The sequence below is a fragment of the Pezoporus occidentalis genome, unplaced genomic scaffold, assembly GCF_034315485.1.
Source record: "Pezoporus occidentalis ecotype Australia unplaced genomic scaffold, CSIRO_AGI_Poc_V1 ctg19, whole genome shotgun sequence".
Taxonomy (NCBI): domain Eukaryota; kingdom Metazoa; phylum Chordata; class Aves; order Psittaciformes; family Psittacidae; genus Pezoporus; species Pezoporus occidentalis.
Window position 1 is genome coordinate 10386014 of NW_026913748.1, and position 25375 is coordinate 10411388.

The following is a 25375-nucleotide window of genomic DNA, read 5'->3' on the forward strand; positions in this document are numbered from 1 at the left end:
TCACAATGTTGAGGCAACAAGCAACAAATTATGAAGTTGTCCATCAAGGCAAAAACAATATGAGATGCAGCAAAGCAGGTGCAGGGCTAATCAGCCTCTAATGAAGGGTGTTGATTCTGAATTGACACGACAGCGTGAACCGGTAGTGCACCTAGTCAGAAAAAAAACATGAATGCGAAGTAAAATCACAGTTCTTATTTTTAATAGCTGCACCTCAGCATGACCTCATTAGCTGTTATAAGCTTGCATGGATGCTGCTAGCTCCAGAAATTGTACTGCTTGTTTAAAATACAGAAAGACAGTCAAGGGTTTAAAAGCTGCTGCTATGTTCTTTCATGTTGCCATAACGATTCACATGTTGCAGGAGGTGTTAAAGATGGAACTCAACAGACTTCAGCGGTTCTTCCAGGAGGTAAAGGTTTGTCGGCTTCCCTTGAATCCCGCGCTTGTTGTCCAAGGCATAAAGGCAGACGTAAGTCTAGCTCATGCAATGAATTATGGTTTTCATTTGGGTCTTTTTATTTGGGTTTTTTTAGTATAAAGGGGGAGAGGGAGTGAATGGCTGCATTGACTAGGAAATACTCTTACTGGTATAAAGGATGGGTCATCTGGGAAACTTGACACCTAGCCTAATCCACTTTAAACTGGGGGCCTTTGTTTGAGGGAGAGGTGAAGGGGACTGGTGGGGTGGGTGTTGCATACACGTATCACCTTACAAAGCAGCGGCAGCAGAGATTTCAAACTCTGAGCAGCCTGCTCCCAGCTCAGCTACCCTGTGGTGGTGTCAGGATTGACAAGGTTACCGTCCTGCCCAGGCAGCTCTTGGTGGCAGGTTTTTTTCTCATCTATGACTCCCTTGTCAGGTATGAGAGCAGCTAAAGGTCTAGAGATAGCTCCTTTTTTTGCTGAGGCAAGACTAGGCAAAGGACTGAGAATAGCTAAAACATTAAATATTCAAAATAACTTACCTGTGTCTGTGACTTTTGTTGAAAATGACTGAAGAATAAAGGAAATAACAGTGCTCTTCAGTGTTACTTAACTTTATTTTGAGCACAGTACTAAGGCTCAGTTATTCACTGTTTAGAAATATTTTCATAAACAATACTGTGGCAGGAATAAGGTGTTCCATCTCTGGAGAAAGCAAAGGTATCCAGCAGAAAGAGAAAACGAATCTGAACACCCATATATATTACCAGTTTCAGCTGCCTAATTACAGCAATTTGTGCTCTATTTTTGTTCTCTGGCTCATTATCCACAGTGGACCTGATTCTAAGAGGTGCTGATCCCTTCAGTTGCCTTTGACCCATGATTCTTCCAGTAATTGCTATTCAGCCTTGATCTCTCTGAGAACAGAGGTCTTCCAGCACCCTGCAGGCTTGGGCCAATTATGTATGATATAAGTGAGAAGAATTTGAAGCCTGCTGCTTCTCACTGCTTTCAGGCTTTTTTGGAAATAATGGCTAATGGGAAGGTATTTCACCATACAGCCATGCTATTTATACTGCACCAGCTTGGCTGGACAGATACAAAATGTTTAAATAAAAGTATCTGAAGAGAAATACTTTGGGGTTTTTTTTTTGGTTTTCTTATATCATTATAGGCCATTATCTTGCTATAAATATATGCAGCTTCTTGATTGAACCATATGTCAGTATAATCATGCAAATTAGAATTTTTAAGTGCTTATAATTATCTAAATTTAATTCGTTTTGGTGTCATCTATTGATTTTACTAGTTGCAAGTACTGCTCCCAGCTCTATCAGTAATGCATTATCTCACAGCAACATTTTGAGCACTTAATGAGACATTTCAATTGGCAAAATTACATAGGGGGTCAGGATTTCATCATCAGTGATAGCTGTTGCATGTTGCAGAGATATGATGTGGCTAAGACAATATTTGCATGCTTGTACCATGTTTTGAGGTGTTTGGATGCAAAGCAAGAAGCAGCTGTGTCTAGTAGTGTTTTTGTTCAAATTAGCCTCCATTGTACTCCACCCAGTAAGGATAGCAGTGGCTCCTGTGGGGCACTCATTATTTCTAGAAACCAGGCCATTAATTTACCCTTGTCTTTGGTTGTTTTTTTGGTGGGTTCCCCCCTCCTTTTTTTAATGATGATAATACCACTCTAACTCACACAGGATTTGCAGTGCTGGGCTCATTAATCTGTTTTGAAGCCCTTTGAGGTCTTCAGGTGGAAGGAGCTGTAGGGCATAAGAAGTCAGAGTTCATGTGTAATTAAGATAAATTCCACATAAAATAGATGAGGATTTTTCAGAATTTCCTGTATCCTCAGCCAGAATGAGGTCACCAATGAAATTAGCAGGTTACTTGCAACTTGCAGGTTGCATGACTGGGGCTTTGTTGGTTTTTTTTCCCCCCAGAAAATAATAGGACCAAAGGCTTTTCAATGCTTTACACATTCTTGTTAGATCAGTCTTCTGTGCTTCATTCGCTTAGTCCCAGCCAAAGTTTGTTGTTAATAGGCCTGTGTAAAAATGAAAAACAATTAGTACAGAAAAAAATTACCCATTCCTATAATCTGATTATTGAGTGAAATAAATTGTCTGGGAAAAAGAATTTCTCATTTTCCTGATCCAATTAAACAGTCAATAATGTAAAAGTAGTATTTAAAGATGGTGCCTTTTTTTGAGTAACTGTATTATCCTGATGTTTTGTATATATGACGCTGTTGTTCTTCTCTCTCATCTTTTTTTTCCCTGAAGTCATGTTCATATTTTACATCCAATGCTTTTCCATTAAAAATCTCCTTCGTCAATGCAAATGCTCCAAGTGAAAACATCAATATTATTTTTAAGGTAAGTTATTCCTCTAATCCTCAGTTCATTTTGTATGGAAAATGTTGATTTGAAGTTCATCTAATTTATGTTTTAAACCTTGAGCCTGAGAAGGTTTGATTTGGCTCTGTTGTTTGCTTTTCCTAATTATTTCTGACATACAACTTATAATGGAATAAATTGAGGCAATGCACTGAAGTATCAAATTTTTTGATCAGGAGAGAATCAAACAACTCCCTGCAATTTTTCTTTTTCTTAGTGATGACAACCAGGCTAAAACATTAATCTTATATTTTAAACCTAGTTTATTTACCACAATGAAGTCAGAGAGCAAGCCTTAGAGAAGAGATAGTTCTGAATAACTGAATCCATTAGCCTTCTCCATATAGCTCTAACAAATAAAAATACTGGAGTGTTAGAGGGTTTATTTGCTACACAGAACTATATTTGCTCCTATCATCCAGCGCGTGGGAATGGGCAGAGAAAGAGGAAGGTGGAGGGGACAGCAGGGTAGCTCTGGTGTCTCCTTGGAATTACTTGGAAGAGCTGACCTCTGAAAATAAACTCTGGTTTATTCTCCAATTGTAACCTAGAAAAGCTTCAGAGATCAGGACAGTGCTGTGTCCATCCGCAGAAGACAGTACATGTAATTTAAAGTTACTTCCCTTTCAAAAGAGCAAAAATCTTACATAACAGTGGATATTGTTTTTAAAGGAGAATACTGAAGTTTGTAAAATGGCTGATGAATATGATATGGTCAGTGTTGCGAAAGACATTATTCCTAGATCTTTTGCAGTATAGTTTTTCGAACCAGAAGTCTGTTAGTGGAGGCTAGCAATGTTAAGTTTTCCTGAATATTCAGAGGTCTGGTTCTTGTACTATTTCATCTGAGAATCAATGTTAAATAGATAGGTTCCTATTTAGCTAAGTAAATGCCTGCTTATGGGCATTTAAACATTTGTGCTGGTTCTGCCTAGACTGTATCATCTTCCCTGCCCAGTAACATTCAACAAACAAACAACTGTCCAGTTGCAGTTTTAGCAATATTGCAGCTGACATCACCGTCTCCTGTCAGCAAACCATTGTGGTAATATATCTTGTACTATAGTTTCTTTGTTTAGTCATTATGGTTAATGTGTATGGAAAATGATAAGCATTGATATCATGCTCCATTGTCTACTGACTTCATGGGTGAGACGAGGAGAGAAGGTAAGTGGTGCAAATAAGATTTTTCACAGGTTTAGGTACTATGAAGGGTTAGTTGGAGTCAAGATTACTTTTAAATAAAAGAAAAACAGATTTGGATTTTTTCTTTTTAAAATGAGATTATGTGTTCTCAAGTATTCATTTCATGGCAGTGAACGTCTGTAGATTGGAATGCTTGTATAAAAAGGATGTAATAAAAGAATAAACCCCTTAAAAATACCAGCAAAAGTCACTTGTATTTAAATGGGGTGGGAAAGGGGAAACAAAAAAAAGCAGGGTTTATGTTTTCACAGGCCATTTACTCAACCATGGTTGAAAATAATCTCATCATTACTTCTTGTGCCTATAATTAAAGCCCCATTTCACTAAGATTATTGTTTGACTGACTCCATGGGGAGAGCAGTCAACACCGCATCAGTGTTTGAAACTGAATATGAATCATGTAATGGATAAAATACAAATTCATGATAAAATTCCCCTTCAGCCTGCTGCAAATACCAAGTTGTGAAGCTTAACATTAGCCAAACACTGTCATTTATGAAAAGGGATCTAGCATTAGGTAGACTTCAGAATGTAACTAAATTAGGATCCTACCTCCGGATTAAATTTTCGAACTCTCATAATTACATAGGAATAATAAGCAGCAGGGCTGCGGTGAATCAGGGATCATTTGTAAGCATCTCAGTGGCTGTCAAAACTGTTTCTGCTTATGTGCGCCATCTACACTGTCCTCTTCCGACATGGAAAGATAAGTAGCAATTTTGAAGAAAAACGAGAGGGATTTACTGCAAAATGAATGTAGCTATTTTGGTGGGGAAAAAGTCTAAATGAAATAGGAAGTTATTTCTATCTGGTATTGGAGGAGAAGCCTGGATTTCTTGTGCAATTTTCACAGATAGGCGATGATCTACGTCAAGATATGCTGGTTCTGCAAATTATTCGAGTAATGGACAGCATTTGGCTCCAAGAGGGACTGGATATGCAAATGATCATTTATAGGTGTTTATCTACAGGAAAAGGCCAAGGTCAGTTTTAGATTATAAAAGTTACCTGTATTACATTATTCATATTTCATGTAAACAACAGTATTCAAAAATCCTCCCTGTAGCTTTTATTTTCATGGATGTCTTATTTATCTTCCTCCTTTAAGAAAAAAAAACAAAACAATGCTTAAAATTTCAGTTACTCCAGCCCTGAATTTTAATGTTCATTTTATTTATTCATTCTGCCTCTCCAGAAGAAGTGAAACCAAACTCATTGAATTTTGTAGCAGCTTAGGCTAGAATTTTCCAAAAGCTTTAACACCATCAGTTTGCGCCAGATTCTTAAAAGTAACTTCACACATCAAGAAGAGAGCTTTGGAGAATATTTGCTATAGCTGCTAAAGTTTTAACCCAGTGTGATCCTGCATAGGTGCTTAAATGAACCTGTAGCATGTGGCTACAGAAAGTACCTCTAGTGATGACAGCTTCACAGTGTTGATTTTGAAACATTAATATTGCAATTTATGCTGCTAAGGGCAGGTCTGACTCATCTGAAAGCTTTTTTTTTTCTCTCTTTTGTGGTTGTTACAGCAGATCTGTAGCTGGACACCAATTGCTTGCTAAACAAATTTACTGACAGCAATGAGCCTACTATTTTTTACTGACTCTCCTGTCTTTTACTGAAAATAATCCTTGCACAAATAGAAGATTGATGTATCCAGATTACCTGCTGTACAAAACTATTAAAAATTAAAAACAATCATTGCTTTCTGAGCTACAAAGAGAAAATGAGAGAGGATGAATGATCTGAAGGAACTAGGAGAAAGTTTAGATTAGTACACGTGATGGGTGTTAAGGTGACCTGAAAGACTCCTTCTTTCTTTGTAGAGATGTGAATCAAAACTTAAGGCTTCTGCTTCAAATGCACATAGTACAAGAACACTGTTTCTGATCATATTATAGTCTCTGCTAAATACTAGCACTTAATTTGATGTTTGCAAGTAAGATACAGAGATCATCCGCAGGTATTCTCTGCCTGACAGTCTCTTCCTTTCAGCACCATAGCAGCAGAAAACCTTGGTGTCCAACAGGTTTTCCACACGATGTCTTTCTTATGAGCTACAAAAGTGCTAATATAAGTGATTTACACATAATGATTAGGGATAAAAGGACCAAGTGACTTCCCTGTGGTCATACAGTATATGTGCTTAAGTAAACTTGTGTACCCAGGTCTTCCCAGTCGTAGGCTAATGACTTGCTCCATGGGCTAGCTTTTGCATGCAAGGAAGTAGGTGATGATAATTTCATAGTCATGGGAACAATGAAATTACTTTTCACAGAAATGCATCAGGGGACCACACATGGGGACAGGGACAGAAGGCAGCGAGCAGGGTCTCAGTTCCAAAAAAGGGATTACGTGCATGCAATAGAGACAGAGAGGACTCAAGTGAAGCATTGCAAAATGCTTGGCTTCTCTCTGCACTTCAAAGTCCCAGTTTATGTCATATTGGATCAGACTAATTTCTGCATTATCTAGTATCCTTTCTCCCAGCTGTGATTAGCATCACATACTGCAGAAAAATATATGTAGCATTCTAGACAGTAAACACATATGAAATATTTCACAGTAAATAGCTAATCCTATTTTTTACAGATTTTTGTTCTTTTTGTACATATTTTACCAACTTTGAATCTCATTAACTTGTTGTCCTTATTTGTACCTTAGGCAGTTATGTCCACAATATTTTTATTGTGTTTTTTTTTTTATTTCTGATTCACAGAACTGCCATTTTTTACTGTCCTTTGTGTTTTGTTCCCAAGGAGAAAGAGAAAACCAGTTCTGATCTATATTTTCTATTGCATTCGTTATTTTTTAAGCTTTTTTGCATGTACTTTTTTCTGCATGGAATGATCCAACAATAGGCAATATGTATTGATGTTCTTATCTTTTTAAAATTAAAGGTTTTTCATGCAAACTCTTTTCTATCTGATTAGGGTTGGTACAGATGGTGCCAGATGCTACCACACTAGCGAAGATCCACAGGGAGTCTGGACTGATAGGACCATTGAAAGAAAACACAATTAAAAAATGGTTCCGCCATCACCATCCTCTGGAATCAAGTTACCAAGAGGTAACATCAAAATGAAGCTTATTATACATTTCATGTTTTACCATGGGGGAAAAAAAAAACAAATGCCAGTAAGCAGCAAAAACAAATGACTCAGACACAAGACAAACAAGTCACATGCATAGAAGTCAGGGAGTTGACTTGAATGCCACTCTCGAAGGGGATACTTCTCTGGATCAGGTGCATTGCAATACATTTCCTATAAAAATGTGTCATAGAGGTTTTTGAAATTTAGTAGTAAAGTGAAATAGAAATGAAGTATTGAACTCTAAGCATTTATTTTTAGGTCAGCTCTCTAAATACTTTATTTTATATAAACCATGCAAAGTCTCAGTGAATTTCCTGTAGCTGGAAAAACCCATGTCAGTAGACACAGTTTTAGAAAGCTGCTTTATCAAAACTACCTAGTCATATGACACATAAAATCATGCTTTTCATATCACATTGTGGGATCCTATGTAATGCATCTGATTTTATGAAACTAGGCATTATGCATGAGCCAAAAAATTAGCAATTTTATTTATAGAAGCAGATGTTTCCCAAACCAACCTATTAATTCTTTGTTGGTTGGGCATGTTCTGAGGCCCATGAAAAACTTAACGTTTATGTTGCTGGACAATTCTTAGAAACCTACTCTGTGCCCACAGTAGATTAGTAGCCAAAATCTTGAATTTAAAGAGGACCTTTGAGTGTTTACCACTCTGAAAATTGTTTCTATAACAGTTTATCAGACGATATACAGCATAAATAAGTTTGTTAGCTTTTAATAATTTTGTAGCTATTCCACAGGCATTTGTTCATCCTCATTTTCATAAGTACACTTGAATTCCTGGTGTATCATCTTGATTCAATTAAACAGGAACAATCTGTCGAGATTATTTTTTAAGTTTGTAAGTTTACAGTGTTATGGTAGAAGTGCAGCCAACATTTCAATTGAAAAGTTACTATTAGTTATTGATTACAAACCCGATTTCTTGCTGCTGCTGTGGTTTTTAAAAACACCCATTAATGTAGAATATTCTAAAACCTGTTATCCATTTTCTTTCAGTTTTTGTAAACATAAAATGCAGTTGGATCTGATTGCATGGGGCATGCATAAAACTGCCACTGTGCATTCACTTTGCACTCTTTGGTGAATGAACCTTTCTCTTTTTTTACTCCTTCATGATTTTTTGCTCATGCAATACTCTATCTAAGGTGCTCAAGAAAACTAATTCAGAATAACCTTTAATATCATTATTTTATAGTTGGGTGAGCAAAATCACAGAAAGCTTAGTTTTTTTTATCCAAGGTCTTCGACGTGAATAAGTGGTCTGACGTAAAATTCAGCTAATTCTTGTGCTGTGACCTATGTTTTCCACAGTGCTGTGGAATGTATCAGCCGTTGCAGATGGCACCCTACATCTACAGGGAAATCCTAAATGCCTAAATAATGACTTCCCTTAGACAATGTAGCTTTTGTCCAAAAACATAAAGATTACAGATTAGGATTTTGGAGGTTTTTATATAAATCAATTTGATTATGATATAGATTTATGGGAGATTAAGACTTCTGAATAAGAACTGAGTTTTCAGTAAGACTGAAAAAAATACTAAAGCTGTTCCTTATGCTTTGGGGTAGAAGAGTCATCATTTGAATCAGGAGTAACTGCCCCTGAAAGAGGACACTGAACATTTGTGTTGTGTTGTGAAAGTGGCTGGTTGGATTCTTCTACTAGGAGAAGTCACAATTTTTAAACACTTCCCTCTGAAGTTAGCAGAAAACTTGGGCTACACCTGTAAGTGTTTGTGGTGAGCAAATCATTAGCTTGTACATTTTCCTGCATCTGCCATGGGCACAATTTTGGCAAAGAGGAATGCCACAATGTAATAGTTAAAGAGATTTATGAAGTAGATCTGAATGAACCAGTCCACTTATATGAAGCAGACTGACCACGAAAGTACACATCTCCACCATGTAAAAGAGCACCAGAGGAGGATGTTACATTAAACATGACTATTAGACTGGTTTTTGATTTAATCACTGTGTTGGGTTCTGTCTGCAGAAGACTAGTTTTAATCCCATAATCTATTCATATTTGCAGATGCTACAAGCAGAAAACAATTTAGCCTTTTTTTGCTTCAGTTAATTTCTGTAAAATGGGGTTTAATTTGGGGGGGGGCAGGAATATTTTGGGGCTTGATTATTAGGATTTGAGAAAAGCAATTGAGTTCTGGAGAAAAAAGACCCATATAGATACTGAACAGTACAGTGGATATAAAATAACCGACTCTCACTACAAAACAAATGGTTAAATTTGTGGATTTCCAAGTAATTTCTAAACAATGGTTTTTACAATATAAATGCTATTGAACAGAAAATGTGAGCTTCCTGCCAAAAGCTTGTTTTTCTTGCATCCATTTCACCTTAGAAATTTTCTATAGCATTCAAGTGTGCCCATAATACACAAGGTGAAAATCTCAGGCATAAAATTGTTTTTGTATCGTAACTTTGAAATTTGTGTATTACTTGTATGAGTACCATTCCTACAACATGCATAGAATTTGTAGAAGTGCAAACAAGTAATTCTGAATATTTCCATTAAGTGCTTTTGTTTTACTAACTAGGCAATAAGGAATTTCTTTTATTCCTGCGCTGGCTGGTGTGTTGTTACCTTCATTCTGGGAGTCTGTGATCGACACAATGACAATATAATGCTGACAAATGCTGGACACATGTTCCACATAGATTTTGGAAGATTTTTAGGGCATGCGCAGACATTTGGAAGCATAAAAAGGTTAGTATCTATAGTAACACACATAGTAAACTTCAAAGCAATGTTCTGAAATTTCACAGCCTTATCTGCTCCCATGGAAAAACTACAAATGAGGTCACACTTTTTTTTTTTCTTAATTTTCCAAAACATCTTTTGTTGTTCACACAACCTCTAAAAAATATAGGAATGACTAGAAGAGGAATTAAGAGAGGTTGGAGATCCCCTTTCAGTCAAAAAAAGAAAAAAGTAGATAAATATAAGTCCTTGTTTGGTCAGAGATTGGAATGATGCATTTCAATAGTGACCAGAATAATAGAGTAGTCTATGCCAAAATAATTCTCATGTCCGTTGTTTTTTTTCTAACAGAAGATTGTTCCTATAATGGAACCAAAATCATAGATGTATCTAAATGACCACTGTCTTCCCATATTCATAGAAAACCAAATAATTTTCACATAGACATGGATAATAATTACATTATTCCTCTGTGGGTAAAATTGCAAGCTTTTTCATTATCTTTTGAAGTTTTATATCTAACCACACTGAGCTCAGGGGCTGTTTTGTAACTATGATTTGACCTAAACAAGACTGTAGTTTTTCTATGTTTCAATCTGGGATGTAACTTTCCCGTAATAAAGATAAATAAAATAGTGTGATCATGTATTCAAGTTCCTGATGGGATCATACTATGGAGAGATGAATTGGGATGGAATAAGAATACATAAAACAATGGCAGTATGTGCAAAACACAAAGAAGCTGTTATAACAGAGTAGAGATGAACCCTAATGACAGATAGATAGATAAATAGATAGATAAATGATCCCTAATACTGACAAAATGTGATGTGTGTGGGGGGAGTTGTCTTTCCTCCATGTTTCCTAATAATTCCAGAACAAGTCCCAGAATTCAGTTTGAGCTAACTTTTCCTTTCTTTCTTCTTTTTATTTTTTATTATTGTAAGCTGGCCTTTGACTGTTCTAGACTACCTCAGTGTGTTTTAGACAGAAATAACAGTGTGGGAGTATTGATATCAGGGAAGCTGATGGGGATAATAAGTACTTCTAAGTCAGGCAGTCAAAAGATTTAGTTGTGGTGCTCAGAGTTATCATCAATCATTCAAGATATGCTCCCTTAATCCTCCTTATTTGCTGTGAAAAGAATAAAGCAGAACAGAGCAATAAAAATAAGATGCTCATGCACATTCTGAGCCGAGTGCTGCATCCTTCACTTCAGCAAATTTTGTCCTGGAGCCTAATAGGAATTTCCTTGAGCAGTAATTTTGCATGAGTGAAGAATCTAGTTTGAGTGAACAACTGGATGAAGCAAACACAGGGGGACACACAACAACCAAATTTAAACAAAAATAATGTAATAGCAATAATAAAAATATTAATTTTACTGTTTTACAACTACATCTTACTACATCTTCTTATTAAGTCTATGAAAATTACTTAAAATATAGTCACTTCTATAAGCAACCACATTTTTTTCCCCAGTTTCTTTATGCAGTATATTACTTTAAAACTATAGGCTAAAATAATACATTTCTGGACCTCTATTCATGAAGTACCCTCATGGTTCCATAGTAAAACTAAGACTTACACGTAACAGCAGGTTGTGAACATCATGGGGCAATAGTTGTCTTTCTTATACTACATGCAGGTGATAATGACTACCGTTCTCATGAGCTGTACACACCTTCATGAAATGTAACATGTTAGTTGTAATGCAGGAACACAGGGATATCACATTTCTATGTCCCATAAATTTCAGGCTTTCTCAAAATTTGAAAACCTCAGTGCTATTTGTATCTACTCATTCCCACAAGAAAAGTCCTGAAACAGGTTAAGCCTCTGGTTATTTTAACAGCTCTTTATATTGGATTTCTATTTGAGTTCTTATTAGGTTTTTATTTGAGTTCTTTGCACCCCCAACAATATTGTACGTCTAAAGAAATATTAATAAAACAGCAGTACAGTGCTTTCAAATCTTTAGAGTTATTAATGCTGACCCTTGAGGTTTTGTACAGTAGATACTGTACATAGAATTGTGAAGTTCTGTAGGTGGCTTTAAAAAATTAAAGTCATCTGATGCAAATCCCTGCACATGGCACTGGTCTTTACACACATCACACAAATAAACTTGGTTTTATTTGTAGAATAAAATCTGTGCAAACGAATGAAGGCTTATAGAAAAGGAGTCCATTTCTGAACTGTTTGTCATTCCTTCAAGAATTTAAGAAGCTGCTTGCCACAGCTGCCCCTTTTCTGTTCTCAAGGAGCTCTTTTTGCCATTACCAGACTTACTCCTCATACAGCTTCATGAGGATAAGTCCTCTGCAGCATTCTGCATATTTCTGCTGATGTAAGTAAAGTGAAAGGCATACGTGGCAGTTTTGAGACTGGCGCGCTGTCATGTATGGTCTGCAGTTCTTTCTATCAAATCCAGTATGAGTCTTCAGAGAACCCTTTGAAGCTGGTATGGTTCATGCAGTCATTAGCACTTTTGTAATCATGACTGTGTAACACCACAACATGGGATTAGTTAACTTTTCTAATTCCTGCCCTCTGTCTTTTCCACTTTTGTGTACAATCATAATGCGGCAAATATGTTAAATAGTACTGTCTTTACTTGGGTATAGGAACTAGTGTTTCAGAAGTGTGGAGGGAGATGTATGCTGTATCCAACCAATAGCATAACAGAGCTTGGCAGGAGAATTATTCCCAAAGTCCCATTGGGAACTTTCTTACTAAATCACATTTCTTTTCTTTCTTTTTTTTTTTTTTTTTAGTTATACTGGATGAAATATTCTGTAAGTGGTAATAAAATACTCATTTTCATTCTCTTATCCAGACCCTGTATTTGACCCTAAAGTCTCCTAAATCAGTGCATTCTACAGATATACTTCAAACTGTATGAGGAAATGCTTCTTATTTAATTTCATGTAATTGTCCCGTTTGTTATATAACGTGTATTCTGTGAGAATCATCTTAGACCCATTCCAGCTCAAACAGGTGTAATATTATCCAGGTAATCATACAGGACTAGGTCAGTTGTCATATGGTACAGAAGGTGTCTGGCTCATGGTTTTGCCTCTGTGCTTTCCTTTCTTTTGTTTTCTTCCTTTTGGTTCTGACCAGTGCCTTTTGAGAATTTCTTCTTTGGTGAATTAAGGAATAAGAGATTTAAATCCTGTGCTAATTGAACTAATCCTGACTTCATCAGTCTCATCTGCTCCACTACCAATCACTTCCAGCACTGTCATAGATATTTTTTCAGTCAGTGATGTATAGTCTGAAACCTGATGGCAAGATACAGAGTAGTCCAGCTCATGGCACACTGTGAATTCACACTTTGATAACCTAGGTATCTTTTTTTTTTTTTTTTTAATGCCAATCATCCTGATTATTTACAACACTCACTGGCCTTTATTTTCCCTGATCTGAATCACAGACACACTCTTGTCTCTTTGCCAAACTAGTCCGTCATCTTGGTGTGGTTTTCCCAGAAGTTAAATTTGCTAAACTGGTTTTCTTCTACAAAGGTAATTAATAGAGGCAGCTTAACTATTCCATTGGGAAATTCCAGTTTTTTGAAGGAAGCTTCTAAAATATGGGAAAATTATGTTTCCCACACTTTCTTCCTATGTGTTTTCCTATACTGAAAAACACTGAACAATGTCTGAGCATGTAAAAAAATAAAGTGACACTTTTTATTTTAAAAGTAGCATATTTTATTTTTAGTGTTAATAACCTAAAATGACTGTTACTGCTGCACTGGAAGTGTTTATTTAAAAAAAAAAAAAAAATTCAGGTCTTTCTTTCTAAACCAGAAAAGTTGGCAAATAGATAGGGAAAAATAACTTGTAGCTACATTCTTTAATTACGTTGTATCTACATGTGTTCTACCTTTTTATAAAAAGTGGGGAAGAACGAAGATAGGAATTTGAGAATTTCACTTTTTTTTTTTTTTGTGCCTATTAAAAATTTTATTTAGGGTACTTATCAAAAGAATTGACTAAAACCTGAAGTAAAAACTTAAAGTAGAATCACTTTTCATTTTCTAAATTTGTACATGGAAACTGTTGGAGTAACCTGTATTACCTGCTGTGAGATTTCATTAGGAATTCTTGCTATGCCTATTTATTAATTTGTTTTCTGCAGTTCAGATTTATTTTTCTGAAATCACTGATCTGGAGTTCCTACTTTATGTGAACTGGTTCTAATTCTCTGCCAGGATCCACTTTCATCACTTCCTGTATGCCACTTTCCAAAAATCTCTAGCTGAAATCCTGGAAAGATTTAATTCCATAAATTAAAGAACCTTAGTAACTTCAATGATCTTAATAGGATTATACAGATGTTTAAAGATAGTCATATACATAAATCTTTGCATAAAGACTGGAAGGTGAAATATGCATGAAGACCTAAAGGGGAAACAATGTCACCTTCAAGATGACACGGCCTAAAGGGGCTTGAATACATGAGGCATGAAGTCCATCACTTCTGAAAGTCACGTGTCTGTAATTGCCCTGGATTAAACACCAAAAGCACAAGTCAAGTCTGAGAACATCTGAGCAGCACAAGTTGCAGTCATGAGTTTCAGATGCACTTCTGTTATATTTGCCTGTCTTAAAGAGTACGTGTTTATTGTTGCCATTCTGATGCTTTCTTTAATTATCAAGCCTGGATAGTAGTTTGCCCTTTACCACTGGTTATTTGTTTTCAATAATAGACTCTTCTGGAGGGCATTCAAATAAACCTTTTTGGAATGAGAGTAAATTATGTTCACTGTCCACTTTGTACCCTTAATTTTTTTGGTTATCTTTTTCAAAGTACCCATACAGTGAAGGGAGGTGCTGTTTTTCTCACACAGAAAGTACCCTATCAACTTCCTGCTTCAGAGATTTTATTCCTGCCCTCACCCCTTCCCTCCTTCTCTTTGTATTAGTCACCCTGTGATTTTTCTGTAGAATGTAACTCTAGAGAAGGGAAGTTTAACAATAAAAGAGAAGTAAAAGGGGAAAAAGACATCATGTTCACTATCCATTTTGATTATATTATTTTATATGTAACCCTTTTTGAAGTATAACTGTTTACAGAGACAAATACTTTCTCTTTTCTGCTCCTATCAGAAGCATCTTATTGTATTACCTCTTTCTCCAAAAGTTTTCTATACATACCTTTTTATGTTTTGACACATAGTCAAGTATACATCAAGCACTTCTAAAATAATTTCTGTTGCTTGATCCTTGGTTTCTTTTTCTGCTTGTTCTGCGCACTGTGCCTTTGTCCTTCATCCTTTACTGGGAAGTATACTGATTTAATTCATGTAGAATTTTACCCCCTGCCCTAGGGACTTTCTGTGCAGTTCAATTTCTTCATCACAGGTTCATTTCTCTACTTCGCTTGGTGATATACAAATCTCCTGCAACCATTACTGTGTTTTCCAAATAGCTGTCTCATACTGAAAAGACCTGTTAGCTGAATAATTGATAGCTATGGAATATAACCCCGCTTGTTCTACTTATTTTAAGCCAACTTTTAAGTCTGAGTTTTAAAATCTTTTCCACTAGTGAGGGTCAGTCAGAATACAAAAAAGCAGATGTCCAGCAGTCTCTATTAACAAGAAGAATTGCTCCAATGTCCTTCTGAATTAAGTCTCAAGTGTTTTATCAATAGGGTGATAGTAGTGAACTCCTAACAAATCTGGAAAATTTGACAGGCTTAGAAAGTGATCTAAGGTATCAGGAATGCTGTACTGAGCACTTTGGTATTGAACGTGAAGTATATAAAGGCTTTAAATCCACCTAAAAATTGATATGCAATAACAGTCTGATATCTGGTGACTGAATGCAAGCTACCTAATGTGTGACTGTCTGAACAGGGGATCCTAACTCAGCTCAGAAGGTGCATAAGCTGGACGACACGTTGATACTTTTTAACCAGTCAACATAAGACGTGCATGGTTGCAATAAGATAGTGTTTGAAACTATTGAAGACATGTATGTTCTTAAAGCAGAGTACATCTTCTTTCAGGGAGGAACTTTTCAAAACTATACATTCAGCTGACTGTATGAAGTGGTTAAAATTCTGTGACCATAAATGAATAAATAATTCTGTGGTCAGACCACAGAATAACTAGTGATTGCTGCAGAGACTGGGTCAGTGCAGCCAGAGTGAAAACCATCAAGAGACACCATATCTTCTAAGCATGATTAAATCTCAGTGAAACCAATTCATTTACTGGCAGAACCAGATGAATCTTTCAGAATAGGTCCATCCAATCTGTGAAACATTTCTTTTACTACTGATCAAAATAGCAGGTATGTTCAACACTGTGATTTTACTGGAAAGATAACATTTAGGCTCTTATAGTGAAAACTAATGATAATAGCAAAGTTGATATACACATAAGAAGAGCTAAATGAATAAATAAGGCCATAATGGTTTAACAACTCTCCCCAATAACCTAAAGAAATCAGGAGATTCTTTTTAGTTTCATAGAATCATAGAATAGTTATGGTTGGAAAGGACCTTAAGATCATCTAGTTCCAACCCCCCTGCCATGGGCAGGGACACCTCACACTAAACCATCTCACCCAAGGCTCTGTCCAACCTGGACTTGAATACCACCAGGGATGGAGCACTCACAACTTCCCTAGGCAACCCATTCCAGTGCATCACCACCCTAACAGGAAAGAATTTCTTCCTTATATCCAATCTAAACTTGCCCTGTTTAAGTTTTAACCCGTTACCCCTTGTCCTGTCACTCCAGTCCCTAATGAAGAGTCCCTCTCCAGCATCCCTATAGGACCCTTCAGATACTGGAAGGCTGCTATGAGGTCTCCAAGCAGCCTTCTCTTCTCCAGGCTCAACAGCCCCAACTTCCTCAGCCTGTCTTCATAGGGGAGGTGCTCCAGTTCCCTGATCATCCTCGTGGCCCTCCTCTGGACTTGTTCCAACAGTTCCATGTCCTTTTTATGTTGAGGACACCAGAACTGCACACAATACTCCAAGCGAGGTCACTGTTTCTTCCTTTAAATACAGATGTTAATATAAAAATAATATGTGTAAAATTGCAATCAGAAATTAGATTCCAAATTAATAGTTAGAAAACTTTTTATGCAGTAGATATCTCAAACAGCAGCATAAAGGGCAGAAAATAGAGTTGAAACCATGTTATCTTTTGTGAATGTAGGTCAAAAATATTAGATGGCATGATTTGATTGGCCAGGCCATGTAGTTTATCTGAGGCAAGGTTGCTCAGGGCATTCAGGCATCTTTCTGTCTAAGTATTAATGGAATAAGGTCAACACTAAATTCAGACCAGTTTACCCAGGGCTATGTCCAGCTATATCCTGCCAGGGTAATCTTGCCAGGCAACCTGTTTCAATATCTAACTGTCCTTACAGTGAAGGTTTTTTTTTCTTATGGCCAGTCAAAACCTCAGCTGTTTCAATTTTCTCTCTTATTCTAGGTTTTTTTAAAAGCTGTTTCAAATTTCCCAATTCACGTTTCTCTTCTGCTCCTATTTATAGCATTGTAATGGCTATTTGGCAATTGAAATTCAGAGTGTGTTATTTAGGTGTGGATGGATATGTATCAGGTCTGCCTGATTTGAGGAGTAAAGTCTCTGCTAGAGCCTGCTTACGCTTCTCAGGAGCAGGCTTATCAATGAAACTCTTGGCAAGGTTTCTTTACTACAAGAAATAGAAAGCAGAAAAGTTATCTAAACACATCTGAACATAAATTTGCAATACAAGCCAGTGAAAATGCAAATGTTATTGAAGTCAGTTGGAAAACTTAACCATCAAGTCCAGCAAGTGTTCATATTTTATGCAAAGCTCAGAACTACTGCTTTATTATGAGGTCACTTAAAATGCATTTACGTCATCTAGATTCTAGGCTTGTTGAAGAGACTATCATCTCCTGTAACAGTGATCAGAAGAATAAGCACTACAGAGTTCTTCTGGAGCATTTATCTTCTTGAATGGTTATTTTTCCAGGAGAGGATCGTTTTGTGAAATAGAGGAGAAAGAACATATATCATATAACTTGATGCAAGTTAATGTAGCCTTAGCACAGCTCCTGTAACTTTCAAAAATAACATTAGCATAAGTTAAGAAGACACTGCCTAGACAGAACTGTTGCACTCAGCCATTTGTGGAGGCTACCTACCTGTGTTCCAGTATCAAGATGGAAGGATACACCAAATGGCAGACTGTAAGTTTTGTGATGGGACTGATAGCTTTCAATATTTTCATTAGTAATCAGTATGATAGAGAATATGTTTGCTCATATTTTAGTGGAGGCCTATTGTAAAATTTTTTTACTATGATGAAAGTTGGAATTAGCATTTTTTCAGTATAATACTACAGACAAGTTGAAAGTGAGTTGATAGAATATTGAATTGGGAAGCAAGAAATACAAAGCAATCCTTTTGCTTAACGCAACACTGGTAAAACTTCAGCTGGAGCATTTTCAACGTTTTACTTTTAGAAAGATGTGGATAAGGAGTCCAGAGAAATTACATAGTCCGGAGAAAAGCAATTAAAATTATCAGACATCTGGAAAACAAGACTTATGAGAAAAGGCTGAAACAATTGTCTACAGAGATTGAGGAAAGACATAATAAGTCTGCAAATACATTAGAGGCTGCTGTAAAGAAGATGGGATCTTCGTGTTCCCTTAGGAAAGAACAAGAATTAATAGGATGAAAATAAAGCAAGGTTAAAATAGGCATTAAAGAAAAAAACTCAGCAAGGGGAGATACTGGAACAGAAATTTGATAGGAAGTTTAGAGAAGAACTATGGTTGATTTTGTCCTAGTAAGCAGAAAGATGGGAGTATCTCATGTTCCCCTTTCCAGGCATATTTTTTAATGATCCTTTATGTGCTTGCTGGGGACGGATCATGTTCTGCAGTTGTTCACTGTTTCATTCTTTCATGTATGAAAGGAATATGCTTGCTCATGTTTTTTTTCTGTGTCTACAAATATATATGATTACTATGATTAGATATTTTCACTTGGCTTAGAGAAATAAGAACTTGTGTTAATTTATTTTGTGAGTGTTCTTCAGTAAGCTTTGGCAAAGGATGTCAGCATTCAAATGATGTCAGCATTCAAATGCTCCCTAAAAGCCTTTCCTATTTTACTGGATACATCCAAATTCCATGTAGTCATACTGAATGCTATCATCAGTCACTCTTGACTCAGTCAAAATGGTTTTAAAGCAGTCAAGGAATCTGTGGGGGTGTAGGCTGTTGAGCAGCTGATTTCTAAATTGCAAACAGTTCTGTATGGTTTCTCATGCACAGTCTTCTGTGGCCATATGACAACTTGGACTACAATTATTTTGATCTCATTGTATTACCCTGTGTGATTTAAACTTTTCCATAACTCCACAATTAGGAAGTTTAGATTGGCTCAGACTAAAGGTCATTTTTTGTTCATCATCTCATACACTTTTCTTAATATAAAAGGAAGTCAGTGTATCATTCTCTAATGTTTTGTACTGTGAGATTCATAGTAGGAAAAACTAAAACCATTGCTGACCTTACAAGCTTTGTTAATCGGTTTACATCTAGTGTTTCATAACAAATCCTGATTATCTTACTGGTCTTCTAGGAATGCACCATATTTCTAGTCCATAGTGAAGCCTCAGTAAACGTTCCCATCACCCCAGACTAAGTTTGTTTTTGCATGGTGATCTTTTTAGTTGCTGAGGTTTCCTTTATTTCCTCCCTCTCATGACATGTCATCCAAACATCCTTAATCTCCAGAGGAACTGCAAAACACATTCCCATGAAAATCTTAATTCTCTAGAGCAGTACACAATAAGAAAACATAAAACCACCATAAAACTAGACTTGCTTCTCACTGAATCGCTTGAGTAAACTCTTTTGTCACAGCCATCATAAAGTCTTTAAGGTCCAGGACTGCAATCAGACTCTGCCATAAACAGGGATACTGCCTTTTTGACTGATTTCTGTTATAAAAGCAAAGGATGATGCTCTGATGGAGGCAGAACGCTGTAATAGATGCAGATTTTAGGCCAAGGGGCTCTTTGTCCCTTTGGCTGTAATACCAGTACAAATTGGTCTTTGAACAGCCTATGTATATAAAGTACTGTAGGGCTTAGCTGTGATCTTGAAGGTATGTTTTAATTTCATGTTTAAATCTTTTAGATAACTTCATGTGAGCAAGCTATTTAATAGATGTATGTTCAAGTGAATGGCGTCTTTCATAGTTATTGTCAGGCCTTTGGACACATTGCATATCTTCTGAATAAATGCCATCATATAATATGATCTCAGCTATATTCTGCAGAAGACTGTCAGTTAGAGATGTACTAGTTTAAATATAGAAATACAGGCTGTGCACCAAGGTATGGTTCATTTCCATGCGTGTGTGTGATATATTAGAATCCTCATGCATCACCAGGGCATGCATTGCCTTTTTTCTTATACAGGCTAAAACATCCTCTGTTTGCTGATATAAATTTTCCCATTCAGCATGGATGGTGGCTTGACTTGGCTGTTTGTAATTTTGCTGGAGTAATTTTTAGACTATTTTCTTCTATGTTTTGATATTATTCCCTTCTATGGTTTTATATTCCGAAGGAGTTTGTGAAAGCTGCAAGGAACATTTTGCATCTATATGCAGGCATTCAGTCCTGTCACTTGGGTTTTCAGAATCCTTTATGGTACTTTTCAGTGAGTAAGCATCTCCTCCCTCTGAAACTCTGCTTTTTAACATTAGCAGGAGAAATGACTGTGTTGTTCCTTCTAGTGTGTGTTCTCTCCTATACTACATTGGTTTTGTATGCATTTTTAATTTCAATTGCAAAGTGTTCCCCTCATGAGCAGCTGGCTTAGACATGTGCAGGAATGGAGCTTCAGCATCTGACTGCTTTCAGGGATTACCTTGCAGGAGGGGCTCTGATATCACAAGACCTTGAGCAAAACCAGGGAAAGCAAACTTCTACATCCTATTTTGCAGGTCAATAAGGGAGGACAGGTCTACGACCTTAGAAATTTAAGAACCTTGTAAAACTGCTTAAAATTATCTTACAAATAAAATTAATCTGCAAGTAATATAAATATCAGTTATACATTCAAATGGATACTTTAGCAACAACAGTAAGGGAACTGACTAGCACTGCAGTCATTGCATTATGTGAAAATTGGCCCACAGCCCAAACCAACGATGTTAACACCATATTTCTTCCCATAAAGAAATTTCTGATTGCAGTATCTGTTTTCAGCTCAAGTAGCTTAATGCAGGAGACTTGCACTAGCTCAGAAAAGGCTATGTTTTTATAGTGTAATTGTCTCTCTTGATGCAGTTGGACATCAGAAACCAAATAGGTATTTTGAACAAAATGCCTAATATGGAACCTTTACAACAGTAGTGTTGACTTGGAATATTTTAGCCCCAAAACATAATGCAGGTGAGAAACAGATTTGGGGTTTGTTTATTCTCAAGATGATAAAATGCTTTCAAATCAGGATTTGGTTTTGACTTCTGGCCACTGCTTAGTGAAAATGTTAACATTGCTGATTTTCTCTCTCTCTTTCTTATTTTCTTCAACAATTTGACTTCCATGGCCCTAATTGTATTAATTTATTTAATACTGAATATCTATTTTAAATACCACTGCTAAACAAAAGATAAGCTAACGAATGAATGAAAGAAGATTCTGGGGAAATCTTGATCTCTGAAATCAGTAATAGGCACAAGTTTTTAATTCTCTTAGAGCTACAGCATAAAACTACACAATTACTATGTAACATGCTATAACATAACTGTCACACTATGAACTCACATAGAAAAACATGGTAGGAAAGAACTACTATTGTGGAACTACTATAACTTCATCATTCCTAGTTCTACCTATCTGAAATCATACAACTTGTTGTCCACCAGGACCCTCAGTTCCTGCTCTGCAGAACTCCTTTCTAGCAAGTCAGCCCTCAGCCTGTGCTGAAACGTGGGATTATTCCTGTCTAGATCCTTCTGAACGACAGCACAGCACTCTGGGGTATCAACCACTTGGTGAGGAGGCATTCTATCCCTTCATCCAAGTCACTGATGAGCAAGTTGAACAACATTGGACCCAGTATGGACCCCTGGGGGACACTTGTTCAGCATGCACTTCCTGAGCTTGCCTATGAGGATGACATGAGAGGCAAGATGATCAGGGGGCTGGAACACCTCCTGTACAAAGACAAGCTAAAAAAGTTGGGGCTGTTCACCCTGCAGAAGAGAAGGCTACGTGGAGACCTCATAGCAGCCTTCCAGTATCTGACGGGGCCTACAAGGATGCTGGAGAGGGACTCTTCATTAGGAACTGTAGTGATAGGACAAGGTATAATGGGTTCAAACTTAACAGGGTAAATTAATGTTAGATCTAAGGAAGAAATTCTTTACTGTGAGGATTGCAAGGCACGGGAACAGGTTGCCCAAAGAGCCTGGCAGTGTTCAATGCCAGGTTGGACAGAGCCTTGGGCGACATGGTCTGGTGTGAGGTGTCCCTGCCCATGGCCGGGGGGGGGAAACTAAATGATCTTAAGGTCCTTTCCATCCCAAACCATTCTGATTTTATGACAGTGTCAAAAGCTTTGCTGACATCCAGGTAAACAGCACCCATCACTCGCCCCTCCTCTATCCAGCCAGTTGTCCCATTGTAGACAGCAGTCAGTTTGGTTAAGCATGATTTCCCTTTGATGAATCCATGCTGACTACTTCTGATATCTTTCTTGTCTTCTGTGTACTTGGAGATGGCCTCCAAGATGAGCCATTCCATCACCTTTCCAAGGATTGAGGTGAGACTGACTGGCCTGTAGTTCCCAGGGTCTTCTTCTAGGGCCGATTCCCATGGAATTCTTCCAAAAAGGTCCCTGAAGAGGCCAAAGTTATCTATCATGAAGTCCATGGTTGCAATCTTATTGCCCTGCTTCCTCCTTGAATGATACTGAACTCCATGATCTCAGGGTCACTGTGTTCCAAGCTACCCCCAACTTTCAAATCAGCATCCATTCCTTCCTTATTTCTTAGTATAAGGTCCAGCAGCACACCTTTCCTCATTGGCTCATTGGTTTCAAAGTTAGTTTCAGTGTGAATCAGGAAGATTTTCCAAACATAAGACTGTGAAGGCCACCTGAACATTTCTTGTAACTTAGACTTCCAGCAGCAGCCTTGAATCTCACAGCAACTTGACTTTCCTTCTGTATTACAAGGCAGGTGTTTTTATGGGAAAATGAGGAGAACTCCTAGGAAAACTTCTTTGTCTCATTTCTGAATGAATCAGTAAGCAGAGTAAGTTCAGACTCATCCCATGTTTGAGGTGTTAACAAGAAAGAGAGATCTTCAAATTTGTTTCTGTATTCAGGCTTCCTAAGAATATTTCATTTATTCAAGTTCATTTAGAATTAAGGGTTAACATGCAGCGTATACTTCCTTGGAATACAGCCTTCTAATCTGTTTACATGCCTCTGTATACACAGTTGCAATGAGTAAATCACTGCAGTAGTTTTGTCTGTAAGGATGCAGTATATCAGGCCTCTCTGAAGCTATCAAATGATAGGATTGTTAGCAGAAACCTGGCTAATCAGTTTTCTTCTGCAATAGCATGCCATAACCACAAACCGTACTAGTGATAAGAAAAAAAGGCAAGACATTCTGTCAGATTCTGCACCTCATTTATTGTAGAATGAATACAGTAACTGCACAAAAAAAAACAAGACAATGTATTTTAAGTTTATTATGTTAAAACTTGGGTCAGAAATAAACCTTCAGTGCGCATAATGATAGCATCATATGTTGTATTTTTTTTTGTCTGCACTGTGGAGTTGTAGGATTTTTTCTTAAATTCACTTCTTGCCTAGTAGGGAGTTGGTATTTATATCACATCCTCTTTGAGAACTTGTTTCTAGATTTACTTTCACACTGAAGTCGAGAAATTAACACAATGAGAGTTTACAAAGAAAAGCAAAGAAGAGACAGAAGAAAACATGTAAGCTCCAAACTTGTTCAGTTGTGGTATTTCTCACTAGGAAGCTCTTGCTGTGAAACCTGTCTCTGCCCCAATTAGTCAGTGACACCAGGCACAGCAATAGAGCTGTCCACACTGAGGAAGGGATGAAATAACGAGAAAGGTAATACTGGGAAAAGAAATGTGAAGAAGAGCTACAAACATTAACTGTATTGCATGATTAGCTATTTTTGGTGAAATTTCTCATGTAATTGTTCTCTTTTCCAGGGACCGAGCTCCCTTCATCTTCACATCAGAGATGGAGTATTTCATCACAGAAGGTGGAAAAAACCCACAGCGTTTTCAAGAGTTTGTGGAGCTTTGTTGTCGAGCTTATAATATAGTCAGGAAACACAGCCAGTTGCTCTTGAACCTGTTGGAGATGGTAAGAAGTTTGAGGATGAAACCAAAAATCAATTTCCTCTTCCCTTTTACCACTTCTCTGCTGCCTCCAGTAACACTGTGATTTAAATTGGTATCAGCTGCACTGCTGGAAATGTTAGTGCTGGTACTTCTTGTGGAAAGAAACTATGCAATTTCAGTACTAATTTCTGAGAAAAGAAAAGCTATTTGGGAGTTTTTTTCTGTTTATTAATGCCAACTTTTTAACAAAGCAGTAGAAAACTGCAAAAGAAGCTGGGTAAAGTTTCACATTCAGGAATTTCACTCAGACCTTTTTCTAGGTCTTCAAGAAACCATTTACCAATCCTGTTCACGGTTACAGCAAGGCAAAGTAAACTAAATATTTTGCAGAGTGGGTGATACGACAGTACCTAGCAGCATTGCAGCTAACAAGGACACCATATGAAAGTTTTTTTTGCACATTTCCATGGTCCCTTCTTAGGGTGGCAAACACAGGAAAGACAGATCGCTACATGTATTGACAAAGGTTTAAAAATCCTTTTGTATAGGATTTTCAGATCTCTAGAAGTTTTTGTTTCTTGAGTATTCCTACCAATTCACATGCTGTGGCAGATTCCATAACTGCTTTATGCCCCTGTTAATTTGTTTATTCATGGGTAGAATGAAAATATTAAATTAGCTAATATTTGCTAAGTTTCTTGGCTAAGATACTAGTCCAAAACTTATGTCCAGGGCCCCATGCGAAGCCTAGGTGACTAGCCTGTGCATGAAAAAGTCAACACAACCTTAAAAACAGAATCCTTGCTGAGGCTGGGGTACAGCCAAGAAGTTGCTCTGTAAATACTACTTTTTCATTTCCAACTTCTGCAATGGGGAGAATTTGCTCATCTTTTTCCTATCTTGTCCATGGATTCTCATACAGTGGCAGGAGTGAGTGATTTCCCAATATGAAACAGGAAAGATTGCCCCAGATCTCTTAACCCTGCTTCTAAGTAATCACAGAAGATGCAGCAAAACTGCACTCCCATCAAAAAGCATAGTTTTGCACTGAAAGCAGTGCAGAGTGCGGTTGCATGAGGTACTGTCAAACTTAAATAGCCT

At 37.1% G+C, this 25375-nt stretch overlaps 1 protein-coding gene across 1 annotated transcript in view; it reads left to right on the forward strand.

The window, feature by feature from the left end:
* PIK3C2G (phosphatidylinositol-4-phosphate 3-kinase catalytic subunit type 2 gamma) overlaps window positions 1-25375 on the forward strand; it is a 206402-nt gene that overhangs the window by 122552 nt on the left and 58475 nt on the right. The window contains exons 20-25 of the mRNA XM_062616746.1: window positions 365-472; window positions 2727-2819; window positions 4900-5029; window positions 6983-7119; window positions 9724-9893; window positions 24140-24296. Of these exons, the coding sequence (XP_062472730.1) occupies window positions 365-472; window positions 2727-2819; window positions 4900-5029; window positions 6983-7119; window positions 9724-9893; window positions 24140-24296 (795 nt within the window). The remainder of the gene's footprint in view (window positions 1-364; window positions 473-2726; window positions 2820-4899; window positions 5030-6982; window positions 7120-9723; window positions 9894-24139; window positions 24297-25375) is intronic.